This window comes from Poromitra crassiceps, assembly GCF_964638095.1.
Source record: "Poromitra crassiceps genome assembly, chromosome: 7".
NCBI lineage: Eukaryota > Metazoa > Chordata > Actinopteri > Beryciformes > Melamphaidae > Poromitra > Poromitra crassiceps.
In genome coordinates this window covers 50,039,131-50,054,608 of record NC_139628.1, presented here as the reverse complement: position 1 = coordinate 50,054,608, position 15,478 = coordinate 50,039,131, and the positions used below count along the sequence as shown (strand labels likewise).

At 41.5% G+C, this 15,478-nt stretch overlaps 1 protein-coding gene across 1 annotated transcript in view; it reads right to left on the bottom strand.

Annotated features, from left to right (window-relative positions):
- Positions 1-10,949: 10,949 nt before the first annotated feature.
- The window catches only part of LOC310779097 (phosphatidylinositol 4,5-bisphosphate 3-kinase catalytic subunit alpha isoform), a gene marked incomplete at both ends in the record, with an annotated part of 38,385 nt that continues 33,856 nt past the window's right edge, over positions 10,950-15,478 (bottom strand). Inside the window, 3 exons of the mRNA XM_083639595.1 lie at positions 10,950-11,074; positions 14,493-14,641; positions 15,299-15,450. Of these exons, the coding sequence (XP_083495721.1) occupies positions 10,950-11,074; positions 14,493-14,641; positions 15,299-15,450 (426 nt within the window). The remainder of the gene's footprint in view (positions 11,075-14,492; positions 14,642-15,298; positions 15,451-15,478) is intronic.

Sequence of the window (15,478 nt, the reverse complement as noted above, 5' to 3'; positions counted from 1 at the left end):
GCTGCATGAGAGCGTCTTTTTCTGCCTGGAGCTGTGCCACAAGCTCCCGCAATTCCTGCCTTTCCGACATGGCTGTAAGCAGTTGAGCACTTGATGCTGGGACTCCTTGGCCAGGTGAAGATCAGGTCCCCCGTGGTGCCAACTGCTGTTATGCCTTAGAAACAAACCACTTGAGCGTACTTAAAAAAAATAAAAAAATAAAATCTCCCAGTTAAAACACACGTCTCTGACTGTGGATCCTGCTGACAAAGCCAATTTGTAACCGAGCCAGAGTGTAACTCGGCCAATTGTATTAAAATGTCGACAACGCCACCTTAGGACTTTCACCCAAAGAATACCTTGTATGAAATCGAGACTGGTATTAGACCAGAGTAACCACAACTATGGTTTCACCCCGCACAGGAATCCACAAGTTAAATCAGAGACGTGAGAGAGATACCAGATACAAAATAGATTTATTTTATGCAATAAAATAAATCTGATAAAAAGATGTGAACAGCATAAGAAATGTTCAGTAGGTAGAATGACCAATACTAACTAACCAAACACAAGTTATTAGGAATGGAGGATATATCAATGATACTACAAGGGATTTAACCCACCTACAGTATAAGAGGAGTCGCAGTCGTGGTTTAAACCACACCAAACACTACAATAAAATATGACAACAGCACACTGTCAAACAAATGCACATTAAAAACCAAAAGGACCACTATGCTGTCCTCCTATATAAAGGTGGGCGGGCACCTCGATAGAATGTATCTATCCTCAAACAAGGTTTGGTAAGAAGTTAAATTAAATTACCTTTCTATTTGTAAAACACTGAGAATAAAAACAAGAAATAAAAGGACACCTCAAGTGGCTTGTTTTACAAAGGCTTTGCTATAGGCAAAACAGCAGCGGCAGTCTCGGCTGTACAAAGAAATACAAAAACAAGCATTAATACACGAATGATAATTACACCTCGAATGCACTACAGTAACCATTACCAAACATTGTACCTTGGCTGTGAATGATACCACACGCTGGACACACACACGCTGGGTTTCGCACGCCATTTTGTGGCCACACACGCCGTCTTCTGATCACAGAGCACAAGGATACACACATGCATTAGTTTGGATATCAATTGGTTACAAGTGAGGTAAAAGATCCGTCAGTGTCAATATATGCCACCAACCTACACCAACATGGCAAAGCCACTTCTTTCCGTTTTAGACAAAGTTGACTCCTAACAATAATAGGCTAGTCCTCAGTAAAAGGTCATTAAAATCAACTGGGAAATAATTCAAATAAAAGCAATAAAATAATACAACTCAAGTGGCTTGGTTAATTTACAGGGAAAGCAAAGCAGCAGTGGCAATCTCTGTTCTATAAGGAGACAAAAACATTCATTAGTCCCGATAAAACACATACATTAAAAAATACCAGTATAAAGAAAATGTGTACCGTGGCTGTGCACAACACTATGGAGGACCAGGAGGGTCTTACGCTAATGAATAGAGTGTCCCCTTAATAATTATCCAATCGTACAATTAAAAAGAGTAATTTCAAAAAGAATTCACAAATGACGTATTAATACATCATTAAAAAGTTGTATTTGGAAAAGGAACTTCAAAAACATCCATTAAACAGTGTATTTCAAAATGGAATTACGAATACATCATTTAAAACATCATTTAATACATCGTTTCCTTATTCCTATTCGAAATAACCATTTGGAATTGTATTTGAAGTCACTATATTAAATCCCCGATTCGAAATAACGATTGGAAATGCCATTTACCCATTGCATGACACTTTTGGCCTTAGCCTAGAAAAACTGTGTAAAACAATGCAAATTAGACGTGTACTTTAATTTTTAATTTGACATACCTTGTAGGCCCTGGAGAGTCTTAAGCTAATGAATAGAGTGTTCCTTTAATAATTATCTAATCGTACAATTAAAAAGGGTATTTTCAAAAAGAATTCACAAATGACGTATTAATACATCATTAAAAAGTCGTATTTGGAAAAGGAACTTCAAAAACATCCATTAAACAGTGTATTTCAAAATGGAATTACGAATACATCATTTAAAACATCATTTAAACAGTGTATTTCAAAATGGAATTACGAATACATCATTTAAAACATCATTTAATACATCATTTCCTTATTCCTATTCAAAATAACCATTTGGAATTGTATTTGAAGTCACTATTTCAAAACCAATTCAAAAAACCGATAGGAAAACCATTTTGTTTTAACATGACACTTTTTTGCTCTTTGTCCCCAGCCAAACAGTGTCAATCGTGAATCCATGGTCCTAATGCAAATGAGCCATGTAACAGGCTCTCTGATTGGCTAGAGAGGCAGTCCACTGAGCAGGCTCTTTCGTGCCTCAAAGCTCTCTAGCCAATCAGAGAGCCTGTTACATGGCTCATTTGCATTAGGGGGCTCAATTCACGATTGACACTGTTTGGCTGGGGACAAAGAGCAAAAAAGTGTCATGTTAAAACCAAATGGTCTTTTAAACGGTTTTTTGAATTAGTTTTGAAATAGTGACTTCAAATACAATTACAAATGGTTATTTCGAATAGGAATAAGGAAATGATGTATTAAATTATGTTTTAAATGATGTATTCGTAATTCCATTTTGAAATACACTGTTTAAATGATGTTTTAAATGATGTATTCATAATTCCATTTTGAAATACACTGTTTAATGGATGTTTTTGAAGTTCCTTTTCCAAATACGACTTTTTAATGATGTATTAATACGTCATTTGTGAATTCTTTTTGAAAATACCCTTTTTAATTGTACGATTAGATAATTATTAAAGGAACACTCTATTCATTAGCTTAAGACTCTCCAGGGCCTACAAGGTATGTCAAATTAAAAATTAAAGTACACGTCTAATTTGCATTGTTTTACACAGTTTTTCTAGGCTAAGGCCAAAAGTGTCATGCAATGGGTAAATGGCATTTCCAATCATTATTTCGAATCGGGGATTTAATATAGTGACTTCAAATACAATTCCAAATGGTTATTTCGAATAGGAATAAGGAAACGATGTATTAAATGATGTTTTAAATTATGTATTCGTAATTCCATTTTGAAATACACTGTTTAATGGATGTTTTTGAAGTTCCTTTTCCAAATACGACTTTTTAATGATGTATTAATACGTCATTTGTGAATTCTTTTTGAAATTACTCTTTTTAATTGTACGATTGGATAATTATTAAGGGGACACTCTATTCATTAGCGTAAGACCCTCCTGGTCCTCCATACAACACTGCCTCAAGCGGACACACACGTACGCTGGGCTTCACACCGTTTCTGACTATGAGGCACAAGGATACAAATATACATACATGCATTAAAAACTGATACCATTTATATGTGCACTATGAGATTGATCAGTCAAGTCTCAGACAGAGATTGTACCTTGGCTGTACCACCGTGTTGAGCGGACACACACAGGCCGTCTCCACGCACGGAAGCCACGCACGGTCGGGAGCCACGCACAGACAGGTCTAAAAGAATGTATGGCTTATTAATGAGCGCTTTGACAAGTGGGTGAACATATTCACAGACTAATAAGCGATCGCTCGCCACATACCTCAACAAGGAAAACGCCACAGCAGCTCAATGAGGGAGTGAAGACGCCACACAGCCAACAGCACCAGCTCACCAGATCGGGTTTATCTCCCGCTTTGAACTTCCCCGGGCCGTGACCTCCGCCCATGCCGTAAAGATTGTGTGTTCATGCTGGGGTTTGTGACGGGTATCATGTTTCCATGCATGGTATCTCGAATTGCATTGTTTCCCGGTCTATCCACTTTAAGTAGTAGCGCCCACTCTCCACCTGCGCTAGCAGCCAGGGCTTGAGCTGGACCCGGTCCCGATGTGGAGTACCTGCCATTCTTGCTGCATTTGGACTATTCGAGTGACGAGTTGCCATTCGGGCTGTGAATGGGAGTGAAAGGTGGAAGGACCCAGGTTGCAGGTATCTAATCCCAAGCGGCTGTGTGTAATCAGGGGAGCTGATTGAGTGGGCGTGACGAATGCCAATGACGTAACCCAAAGGTTACACCCAATGGTCACTCACTAGCTAACATCAACTACTAACTCACTCAGCTACTACGTGTGCTGTGAGTCTATGTGCATTGCAAGTGCTCTGGGCATTCATATTTTTTACATCCAAAGAGTGTCTGTCAGTGGCGTGTCAAGGCCATTTTGACTGAGGGGGCCCGAGGCGGGGCACGTACAGCCTCAAGCAAGGGTGGGACTGCGTGCTGCATTTAGGAAGGATGTAGACAGATCCCCGGTCAGAATTCTGAAATCCTAGTCAGAACTCAGACTTTAAACTTAATCTCAGAATTTAAATAAATAATTCACGTGTGGCCCTTCAAGGAGCGTAGTTTTGGAAAAAGAAATTAACTGACTTGATCGTCCCACCTCTAACATGGCCATCAGCCAGCCATAACTCAGGATTTTGGGGTGGTACCCGGGGTGGCCAATCAGATTTAGGCCACCCATCTAGAAACGCCCCTGGTGTCTGTCACAAATTCCAGTTGCAGTTTTTTTTTATCAATCAATTTCTTAAATTAGCCTTTGATTATTGTCTGGCCCAGCATCTAATGACCGAGAAAAAAAAATGGGCCGAGGCCAAACTAGTACCAGGACCAGATAACACAGTATGGACGGGGTCATGCCTATGTTCCCCGGGTTCTATGTTCCCCGCTCCTGCTAAAAAGGGTTCTATGTTCCCCGGGTCCTATGTTCCCCGCTCCCGAAAAAGGGTCCTATGTTCCCCGGGTCCTATGTTCCCCGCTCCCGAAAAAGGGTCCTATGTTCCCCGCTCGTATGCGTAAAGTCGGCGAGTGCAAACCACAATATCTCGAGGTTGTGAGACTTCATTGACAGACTGCATGAGGGAAAGCTCGAGTCTATAGGCTCAGATATATGCACACATTCAGCAGCAGGAGCAGCAACATGCTATCCATAATATTACATTTTTCAGAGAGAGAGAGAAAGAGAGATCAATATTTGCAACATTCAGGCAGCACAAATCACCTCAGCCTATATAACCCACAGACATGCACAAGTTCTGTAAAGCCATTCAAATAAATTGTTTAATTTCGCTTTCCTCTGCAACAGGCTACTTCCCAAGGCAAGCATAATGGGCGAAGAAAAAATAAAGCGAAATAATAAGTGTTATATCACTACGTGGCAGACATATGCTTTTCTAGCCTCTGTATAAATGTTACAAATTGCTAGAGAAAACTTTCTCATCGTGGCATTGTGCCAGGAAAACATGAGGCATAGCCTACTGCACCATAGCGCATCGCAGAAACTTTTGCAAGCCGAACCCCATATTTTCAAGATGAGCCAGAGAGAGCCAGAGACCCGAGGCAGTGCACTGTAGTATGGAGTCACGCTGAAAAAGGTGCACTGTCTCTGGGCAGTGGGTGTTGGGTGCTGGGGGTGAAGTGAAGGATGGTTGTGGAGGCGTCCGGCGGTGCGCTACTCGCCGACTTTACACATACGAGCGGGGAACATAGGACCCGGGGAACATAGGACCCTTTTTCGGGAGCAGGGAACATAGGACCCGGGGAACATAGGACCCTTTTTAGTAGGAGCGGGGAACATAGAACCCGGGGAACATAGAACCCGGGGAACATAGGTACGCTCCCAGCAGAGACAGCCAGTCAACAATCTGTGTAGGGAAACACTTTATTATCACTAGACACACAGTAGAATCTGCCTGGCATCAGGCAGGAGAAACAGTAGAGTAGAGAATACAGTACAGAGAGACTTTATCGACCGCCTGATTGGCTGAATCTGTCTGAATCAGTGCTGAACACATGCAACCTCCTGTGTCTCCTTGTTCCCTACATCGTCTCCTTGCTCCCTCCTGAGTGTGAAGGAGTCAGATGTGAAGAGCAAGGGAACAACGGAACACTGAAGGTTGCATGTCTCTGGAATGGAACGTGGCCCGCTGGGCGCTTCACAAGTGCGTGTTCGGTTTGGATCAATACTTATGACAAATCGATACTCAATATTCAAATCGGTCATCATGCATGTTGACTACGTCAAACAATCAATCATAAATACACCAGTTAAATAACACAGGTATGAATTATTCATAACCAATCAATCATATTGATTACATTGCATCAGTGGAGGTGATGAACTTGACATTAAAACCCACACACATTGTGGCTGCTCACTTCCTACTTTCTGACCAATGGTATTGAGTCACTATGAGAACCATGACAATTGATGTCATAAATCAATATTGGATAAATGCTTAAAAAAAAGAAATCTGCATTGGCATCAAATAACTTATTGAAAAGAACTGTAGGCTAATAGGTTGTTCCTTTGAAACATCAGCGCACAGCAAATCCACCATTTTGGCCTGAAAGAGACTACATCTGATTGGCTGTCACGGTTCTGTGCTGTTATCCCAATGGGACAATGTTTTTTTAGGCCAAAATGGCAGCAGCAGCGCTTCAATACCAATACTCTGTTAGCATGTGACACCAGGGGGGCAGTGTCAGGTCATGGCACAGTCAACCAGCTGAGGGAGTTTGAAGTACTATTACTAAGTAGCCATTGGTCTGCTATGGCAACACTGTGAGATGAACATTGTAAGCCCCGCCCCATCTCACAATGCTGTAAACCTAACCATGATCATCATAGACTGAGTGCAACTAACAGTTTACTATTGATTAGAGTGCACTAGCTCAGCTAATGATTGCTAACAAGCTAACAATGGTAAATCCTACCCATGATTCATAGTGCACTAGAGGATACAAAGACCTCAGAGACGGACAGTGTTTTAGCTTCGCTAGCTAACAGGACGATTGCTTTAGCTTAGCTAGCTTAGAGTGCTGAGGCTGCCGAAAACTGTTCATATTGTCCTCAAGACTTTGATCCCTGATAAAGTTCCAGCTAACAGTTTACTCGCCGGTTGTCATGGTGATATGTCGTCTAAATATAAAAATTTAATTTTTATTTAATATAAAATATGTTAATCCTCCTCAGACTGAACGTCTTCCAGTTGCAGGGCGTCTGGAACCTCAAGTCAAGTTAAGACTTTTTATTGCTCATCACGATGAAATAAAACCACTGATTGGCCGTTTGGTCTGTGCAGCGTCTCACGTTTCACTCTTGAAATGGTTAGTAGCCAAGAGGGTGGTTAATATATCTAATAACTTCTTCAGAAGAAACGAGGAAAATCATAGCCTTGTTCTCCAACATCCATGTTTCAATTTAGTTTTTTTCAGAGGAGCTAAAGTCTTCAGTCAACTACCCCTCAACTTTTTTGATTTCACACCCACCCTGTTTAAAAAAAGCTGTTAAACAGTATTTATCTCACAATCAATGTGCCTAATCTACTCAATTGTTTTATGTTTCCTTTCCCCCTTTCTCTCATTAATACATTTTTGAACTTGAGCACAAAAAAGTTATCAAAAATATTTGGCGAACAGTGTGGCTAATCAACACTGTCGGGACATGACTCAGAAAAACATGATATATCTTAAAAATGAGAAAATACATTGGAGGGGGGGGCTTAAAAACAGCAACAGAAACAGCACATCATATTTCACCATCAATTTTTGTTGCAATTCTGATCACGAACAAAATATCACTAACAAAATATTTTCATTATAAAAATTTCACAAACATCTGGTAAAAAAAATGAGGTAAAGTAACATTGTAAAAAAATCAATGTATAAATAAAAGAATGAACACAATGTGACATAGATGGAGCTGAATGTATTTTCTCATCAGTGTTTTTATGAAATCCTGTTGTGCTTCTCAGCTCTCAGTGGAGCGGTCAGAGAGAGTTGGTTCCACGATTGATTAGTATGGTCTGATCCCAGCATCCTCTGCTCCGCCCACAGCTAGTCAACTCCGCCTTCCCATCGGAGTCTGATTGTCAAAATCAACGTATGGATTGGAGATTTTATTGCTCTCACAGTGACCTGTGTTCACTTTGCTGGTTTCAATAAAGCTGGTTTAATTCAAATTCACCCGACCAACAACTGGCTCATCGTAAATTGAAATAGTTCAATTATATTTCACTCTAAAGCTAGTTTAATTCCAATCACGCTTGTTGATGATGAGATTCATTCAATTCAAATCGCTGGGAAAATAGCTTTTGTCAATAAAATCAATAAGTGACTACGTTTACATGGACGGCAATATTTCAATATTATTAACCTGATTAAGACACTGCCATGTAAACAGCATGTTCTGATGACCTTAACCTGAATAAGGTCATAGCAATAGTCGAATTAAGACAGAGTATTCTGATCTTAGTCTCATTATTGAAGTGCATTGTAGATACTGTAAATACCTTAATCACACTGTGACGTCCTATCAGAGTTTTCGTAGCATTTTGCGACACTTACGGCAGTCCAACTGCTTGACGACGCATGCTCTACAGTAGATTCCAGCGAGTGTTGTCAACTTGTTTACAGGAGAAAAGATGGCTGCCAGTGGTAAAAATGTGTCTCAACATGTTGTCCCTAACATGGTAGAAACATGACAGAGGAAAAGATGGCTGCCAGCGGTAAAAAGAAGTCCCAACGTGTTGTCCCTAACACGGTAGAAACATGACAGAAGAAAATATGGCTGCCAGCGGTAAAAATAAGTCCAAACATGTTGTCCCTAACACGGTAGAAACATGACAGAAGAAAATATGGCTGCCAGAGGTAAAAATAAGTCCCAACGTGTTGTCCCTAACATGGTAGAAACATGACAGAAAAAAATATGGCTGCCAGAGGTAAAAATAAGTCCCAACTTGTTGTCCCTAACACGGTAGAAACACGACAGAAGAAAATATGGCTGCCAGAGGTAAAAATAAGTCCCAACGTGTTGTCCCTAACATGGTAGAAACATGACAGAAAAAAATATGGCTGCCAGAGGTAAAAATAAGTCCCAACTTGTTGTCCCTAACACGGTAGAAACACGACAGAAGAAAATATGGCTGCCAGAGGTAAAAATAAGTCCCAACGTGTTATCCCTAACACGGTAGAAACATGACAGAAAAAAATATGGCTGCCAGAGGTAAAAATAAGTCCCAACGTGTTATCCCTAACACGGTAGAAACACGACAGAAGAAAATATGGCTGCCAGAGGTAAAAATAAGTCCCGACATGTTGTCCCTAACACGGTAGAAACACGACAGAAGAAAGGATGGCTGCCACTGGTAAAAAAGAAGTCACAACACAGTAGAAACATGACAGAAGAAAAGATGGCTGCCAGCGGTAAAAATACTGTACTTTTGAAGTGAAAATAGCGATAAAAACATTTACCCTTCGAAAAACCTTTCTGAAGACAAAGTTCGCCGTTTCATAAACTTTAGTTAACCACAGACCTGATTTCAGACATTTAACTTTAACCAAAATCCCCAAACAAAAATCTCATTAACTTGAGACGAGGGAACCGCAAGTGCTAACATCCAGGTCTTCCTGACTCATTCCTGCGGTACTCTATATGAATGCAATATTCTAGAAGGAGTCTTTTTTAGAATGGTCAATAGTCGGATTACCGTATTTCTGCTAATAGTGGCCCCTATTCAATTACAGGCCTCGCTCTAATATAGGACGGGGGGCACGGCCTGCGCGGACAAATAAAGGCCCCTCCCTCAATACAGGCCGAAGGAGCAAAAACTACGGTGAATACGGGCAACGCATCTACCGTGTGACGTAACCGGACGTAACGCAGAGACCAAACGAACCAGACGAAAGTTTGACGTTAAGTTTAAAGACAGCGTTGTGCAATATGCAGCGGAACATTTGGTACAGTGTGATGTGGAATCAGCCCTTCAAGCAGAGCCTGCACGATGCCTACGACGAGTGGATAGCTGGGGACGCAGATACCGGTAAGCAGTACACAGCTGGAGGTGGAAACCTAAAAGCGCCTGCTCGACGCCTGCTTGTGGACTGGGTGATCGCCGCCTGGGACAAGCTGGACAAGGATCTGATCAAAAAGTCCTTCCAAGTTTGTGGACAGTCTGTGAAAACTGACGGGAGTCAAGACAACCTCATCCACTGCTTTAAGCAGGCACAGCCCTGCGCCGCTGGACGGGAGGCTCTCGCCCAGCTGCGTTAGCGGGACCAGGAGAACAGACAGGCAGCCGAGGATGAGGAAGATGAAGAGGAACTGGTCAACAATGAACTTGTTGTTCTGGATGATGTTGATGATGATGACGCGGAGGATACCGACATACTAGATGAGGAGGAGGAGGATACTGAGTGAGTGAGTGACCACCAATATTTATTTGCGTTTGGTTTTATGCAATATTTTGCAATTAAAGTCATGAAAATAAAGGAGTTTGTCCATGAGAGTTTAATTTTAAGAAATAAAGGCTTCGCTCTAATGCAGGCCTCTGCTCTAATATAGGACGGGGGCTCTCTGCGGCTCAGTAAATAAAGGCCCCGTCCTATATTAGCGGAAATACGGTATTACAGTCTATGTAAACGCAGTCACTCAGATTGTCAATCAGAAGAAGAGTTATTAATAAAGTTGTAAAATCTTTAGTTTAAAAGGTCAGTTTGTTTCTAACTGGCCGACTGTAGCACCGACTGGAAGACATTTAGGACATCTTCATCTTCATCTTTGACCCTGAGCTTCATGTTGCTACAACTACCTACATACCGTAGCCTGGTTCAAACCATCCTGATAATGTTTGGCTCTACATAGAAGCAAACACAATGTGAGGTCACATGATCAGGATGGTTTACCAGGGACTACCACCCCGCCAACACAACATCACGTTGCTATGACTACAATCGCTACATAACCCTAATTACCCTGCCTTCATCATCCTCATCCTCACAGTAGTGCATTAAGAATGTTGTGTGTGTGTGTGTGTGTGTGTGTGTGTGTGTGTGCGTGTGCGTGCGCGCGCGTGCGTGCGTGCGTGCGTGCACACGTGTGCCTGTCAGTGTTCGTTGGGCATGTGTCGGATGGTGTGGAAGATCCAGTCCATCTTGGTGCTCCATCCTCCGTGATGAGCGTCGTTCATCTGCTTGGTGAAATACTCCAACGCCTCCTGCTGGGTCTTCTCTGAGAGACAGACAGGTAGACATACAGACAGACAGAGCTTTATCTCAGAACTTAAGAGCTATGACAGAGCTTTATCTAGGAACTCAAAGAGCTAGATGACAGAGCTTTATCTAGGAACTCAAAGAGCTAGATGACAGCTTTATCTAGGAACTCAAAGAGCTAGATGACAGAGCTTTATCTAGGAACTCAAAGAGCTAGATTACAGCTTTATCTAGGAACTCAAAGAGCTAGATGACAGAGCTTTATCTAGGAACTCAAAGAGCTAGATGACAGAGCTTTATCTAGGAACTCAAAGAGCTAGATGACAGCTTTATCTAGGAACTCAAAGAGCTAGATGACAGAACTTTATCTAGGAACTCAAAGAGCTAGATGACAGCTTTATCTAGGAACTCAAAGAGCTAGATGACATAGCTTTATCTAGGAACTCAAAGAGCTAGATGACAGAGCTTTATCTAGGAACTCAAAGAGCTAGATGACAGAGCTTTATCTAGGAACTCAAAGAGCTAGATGACAGAGCTTTATCTAGGAACTTAAAGAGCTAGATGACCGCTTTATCTAGGAACTCAAAGAGCTAGATGACAGAGCCTTATCTAGGAACTCAAAGAGCTAGATGACAGAGCTTTATCTAGGAACTCAAAGAGCTAGATGACAGCTTTATCTAGGAACCCAAAGCGCTAGATGACAGCTTTATCTAGGAACTCAAAGAGCTAGATGACAGAGCTTTATCTAGGAACTCAAAGAGCTAGATGACAGAGCTGTATCTAGGAACTCAAAGAGCTAGATGACATAGCTTTATCTAGGAACTCAAAGAGCTAGATGACAGAGCTTTATCTAGGAACTCAAAGAGCTAGATGACAGAGCTTTATCTAGGAACTCAAAGAGCTAGATGACAGAGCTTTATCTAGGAACTCAAAGAGCTAGATGACAGCTTTATCTAGGAACTCAAAGAGCTAGATGACTGCTTTATCTAGGAACTCAAAGAGCTAGATGACAGAGCTTTATCTAGGAACTCAAAGAGCTAGATGACAGAGCTTTATCTAGCAACTCAAAGAGCTAGATGACAGCTTTATCTAGGAACTCAAAGACCTAGATGACAGCTTTATCTAGGAACTCAAAGAGCTAGATGACAGAGCTGTATCTAGGAACTCAAAGAGCTAGATGACATAGCTTTATCTAGGAACTCAAAGAGCTAGATGACAGAGCTTTATCTAGGAACTCAAAGAGCTAGATGACAGAGCTTTATCTAGGAACTCAAAGAGCTAGATGACAGCTTTATCTAGGAACTCAAAGAGCTAGATGACAGCTTTATCTAGGAACTCAAAGAGCTAGATGACAGCTTTATCTAGGAACTCAAAGAGGTAGATGACAGAGCTTTATCTAGGAACTCAAAGAGCTAGATGACAGAGCTTTATCTAGGAACTCAAAGAGCTAGATGACAGAGCCTTATCTAGGAACTCAAATAGCTAGATGACAGCGCTTTATCTAGGAACTCAAAGAGCTAGATGACAGCTTTATCTAGGAACTCAAAGAGCTAGATGACAGAGCTTTATCTAGGAACTCAAAGAGCTAGATGACAGAGCTTTATCTAGGAACTCAAAGAGCTAGATGACAGAGCTTTATCTAGGAACTCAAAGAGCTAGATGATAGCTTTATCTAGGAACTCAAAGAGCTAGATGACATAGCTTTATCTAGGAACTCAAAGAGCTAGATGACAGCTTTATCTAGGAACTCAAAGAGCTAGATGACATAGCTTTATCTAGGAACTCAAAGAGCTAGATGACAGCTTTATCTAGGAACTCAAAGAGCTAGATGACAGCTTTATCTAGGAACTCAAAGAGGTAGATGACAGAGCTTTATCTAGGAACTCAAAGAGCTAGATGACAGAGCTTTATCTAGGAACTCAAAGAGCTAGATGACAGAGCCTTATCTAGGAACTCAAAGAGCTAGATGACAGAGCTTTATCTAGGAACTCAAAGAGCTAGATGACAGAACTTTATCTAGGAACTCAAAGAGCTAGATGACAGAGCTTTATCTAGGAACTCAAAGAGCTAGATGACAGAGCCTTATCTAGGAACTCAAAGAGCTAGATGACAGAGCTTTATCTAGGAACTCAAAGAGCTAGATGACAGCTTTATCTACGAACTCAAAGAGCTAGATGACAGAGCTTTATCTAGGAACTCAAAGAGCTAGATGACAGAGCTTTATCTAGAAACTCAAAGAGCTAGATGACAGAGCTTTATCTAGGAACTCAAAGAGCTAGATGACAGCTTTATCTATTTCATTTGATTTGAACTGCACAAGTTTACTAAGTCTTATCTTTTGTATCCCACGTCATTCCACGAAACCTGTTAAATCATGAGAGACTAGAATGAAAGTTCACAATCAACTTTAATGATAGAACAAACTATTGATAGCGTAAGAGAGCGTGGATAACTGTGATTGGATAGGAAGGGGCGTGGATAGCTGAATGAATAGGCAGGAATGTGAATGGACGGGGCGTGGCCAAGTAGTCTATATGATTTAAATTAGTCTGAGCATACACTAAGATTTGGACTTTAAAGTCCCTGGAAACCAAAATCCACAAAAACGTTCTAACTATGTTATTTAGGGTCTTATGTTAGTAATTGTGTGCCTCCGAAATTATTATACATTACTTTCAACCCAAAGCCTTAAAATCGACACTTTTCTACAAGATTCTACAAAGTACTTCCTCATTGAAGACAGCAGTGCGCGAGGTGCTAAAACGCAGGAGCTTATGACGTCATAAGCTCTATATAACCTTTGTACACGCGCGTTCTTTGCCCCCACAGCGCTGTCTGTCTGTCTCCCTCCCACTCTGTGTGCTGTGTTCGTTTGTTCGTTCTCTCTCTCTCTCCCTCTCCGAGGAGAGGAGAGAGGTCTGACTGAGAGAGGGAAATTTCCCTGCTGTAGACGGGACACGCCCACACAGTCCGCGGGAGAAAATACACTCTAAAAAATAATTGATTCTCATGACTTTTGCCAGGACTGTCAAACCTAAATTTATATACTTTGCGACGTTCATCATCGTTCAAATTTGGCTGGTGGCTTATTAACATAGGCTCCTGTGATGTGATGAACTCAAAATGCTAAATAATAAAGAAATATTTCTGGTTTCCAGGGACTTTAACAATGTTCGATTTTTTACCAGAATTTATTACTTTTCTGAACACCCCACACACAGCATTAAGGACATATTTAACTTCCAGAAAAACACATTTTCCAATCTCAGGCATCAAATCCCTATTATTGTACTGGACTTGGGTTGTTTACTGGGAGGGTGATGATTGACAGCTAATCAAAGACTAAGAGTTGACTAGTTTGGCCACGGGTGTCTGGATTTAGCAGACGGTGCCCGGATTTGGCCAATGGTGCCTGTCTGCCTGCCTGCCTCTCTTACCCAGTGCCAGGGTTTTCCTGAGGTAGGCGATGTCGTCAAAACTCTGCAGTTCGGGCATCCCACAGCCCAGCAGGAGGGAGAACAGGTTGATAAACAGGCTGGCATGTTGACGGATGGCCAGGTAGGCTTTATAACACATCTCCTGGAACCTGAGAGACAGACAGGTAGAGAGGGAGACAGACAGGCAGAGAGAAGTCATTTTAAAATGTAATTTTACCTTATTTTAGTATATCATATACAAACAGCGGTAGAGCCCTCACTGCTACTTAGCTTAGCACCACAATGGCATTCTATGGTACTTTTCCTACTCCCATTGTGACTGTTGTGACTCCTGTACTCACCCCGCGATGAAATAATAATCCAGAGTTACATGAAATGGTCATTTTCAAAGTAAATCCACACACCAAAAACTAACAAAGAGTAATCGAACGAACAAAGAAATTAACCAAAGTTACTTCCTCGTTCGCCATGAGGTGCATGTGCTGTGCGCAGTCATCAGTACAGCGCATGCGTGTGTGTCACCTCTCAAACTCCATGGTCTTGTTTTTCTGATAGTTTGTATGTCTTGTCAGTTATGTCACTTTTTGGTCAGGGTTAGACTTGTTTCTCTGTCATTTTTGTCAGCTTTTCTCTCTTTCTTTTGGTCAGTTATGTCACTTATTGTCGTTTTTTTGTGATTTTTGTTTAAAAGAAAATCTGTTTCTATGCCGTTTGTGTGTGTGTGTGTGTGTGTGTGCGCGTGTGTGTGTGTGTGTGTGTGTGTGTGTGTGTGTGTGTGTGTGTGTGTGTGTGTGTGTGTGTGTCACCTCTCGAACTCCTTGGTCTTGGTGGATTCCTGGACTCCTTTGCTGATGACGATGAGGAAGTCCTGAGTCAGCACAAAGGGAACGCGCTCCCGCTTGTACCCAAACTTCTTCTTCTTATGGTCCAAAAAGTGACCAAAGTCTATATGGAACAACTGGAGAGGAGTGGACAGTCTCAATATA